The sequence below is a fragment of the Antrostomus carolinensis genome, unplaced genomic scaffold (genome assembly GCF_000700745.2).
Source record: "Antrostomus carolinensis isolate BGI_N321 unplaced genomic scaffold, ASM70074v2 scaffold15811, whole genome shotgun sequence".
In the NCBI taxonomy this organism is placed as follows: Eukaryota; Metazoa; Chordata; class Aves; order Caprimulgiformes; family Caprimulgidae; genus Antrostomus; species Antrostomus carolinensis.
This window is the reverse complement of record NW_010293654.1, coordinates 46,950-48,381: the sequence shown is the minus strand read 5'-3', so window position 1 is coordinate 48,381 and position 1,432 is coordinate 46,950. Positions and strand designations below refer to the sequence as shown.

At 54.5% G+C, this 1,432-nt stretch overlaps 1 protein-coding gene across 1 annotated transcript in view; it reads right to left on the bottom strand.

The window, feature by feature from the left end:
* The window catches only part of LOC114819042 (C-X-C motif chemokine 13-like), a 684-nt gene extending 309 nt beyond the window's left edge, over window positions 1-375 (bottom strand). Inside the window, 3 exon segments of the mRNA XM_029087306.1 lie at window positions 1-5; window positions 8-43; window positions 312-375. The exon segment at window positions 1-5 is cut by the window's left edge and continues 80 nt beyond it. Of these exon segments, the coding sequence (XP_028943139.1) occupies window positions 1-5; window positions 8-43; window positions 312-375 (105 nt within the window).
* Between the last annotated feature and the right edge of the window lie 1,057 nt (window positions 376-1,432).

Here is a 1,432-nt window from a genome sequence, read left to right as displayed (position 1 = left end):
TTGGCACAGCGGCAGCTTAAGTTGCCGTTGGCTTCCAGGAGAGCTGGAAGGGCACATGGCTCACGCATCGCCCAAAAACCCACCACCATCCCCAAAACCCTTTGTGAGCAACGCATCTCCCTGCCAAATCCCATCAGGATCACCACACCCCCTTGCAGAAGATGATATTTAAGCCCCGCAGTGGGACCACACCCCCTTGCAGAAGACCCTCGGCGATATTTATCCCCACAGTGGGATGCCACCTCCAAAAAAAAACCTCACACCCCTCCAGCATCCTCCAGCCCCATGCGTGGGGGCACGGGAAGCCTCACCTGCATCCCCAGGGTGGTGGGTCGCCAGCAGCACCCCCAGCAGCAGAGCCACCCGTGCAGCCATGCCAGCCCCATCCCCAGCTCCGGCAGCATCCCCCTATTTGAGCTGGGAAATAGGAGAAGTGAGGCGGCGCGAGCGGGAGGCCCCAGGGCTGCGGTGGTTTTCGCCCGGCTCCCTTCCCTGCTGACGGTGCTCACTGAGTTTGCGACACGGCTGATGAGAAGCAGCTCGGGGCTCAGTGGGGGCTCAGCCTGTGTGAAACCAGCTCCATTTTCCCCTTCCTACCAAGCCAGGTCTTTTCCCCCAACGCTGCTTCTTAGCCCAGGCAGCTGCACAAGCCTGGAGGTTTTTTGGGGGGTTTTTCTGACCCATTTCTCCTACAACCAGCTTTCCCCCCCTGCAAGGCGTATCCCTGCCTGAGCTTTGGTGGCATTGGTTTTGGTCTTTCCCCTCATCGTCGATTATCCCAAAACTCCACCAAGTGACCTCGCACCCAATATTTCCTTATTGGCTTTTACTGTTTTCCAAAGCCAGACGGGTACCCGCAAACCCCAGCCCCATCACGAATGCCAGCGTTTGGATGTGGGGTGTGTTAGCTGTGTCACCCAGCTAGCTCCTGGCCAGCAACATCATGCCCTCAAATCAGCACCGAGGGAGACAACAGGTTATGTCGGGAAGGAAATTTGCTTGGTGGGGTTCAGGGCTGGGACACCATCCCAGCTATCCTCGCTTCCCTACCCCTGTCTCATTCCTCTGCGTAAAAGTGATTTTCATCATGCCTGACATAGAATCATTAAGGTTGGAAAACACCTCTAATCAAGTCCAACCATCAACCCAACACCACCATGCCCACTAAACCATGTCCTGAAGTGCCGTGTCTACATCTTTTTTTGAACACCTCCAGGGATGGTGACTCCACCATTTCCCTGGGCAGCCTGTTGCAATGCTTGACCACACTTGGGTGACATCCTCATTCCCCTATCTACAGTAGAAATATCTCACCTGACATATGTTCAAACACATATTTTAATACTTGGGCCATATCTGTGAAAGAGCTTCCAGACAAAGAGTGCAAATGATGGTAAATTCAGCTCCAGGAGGACTAGGACAATGGGGTTTA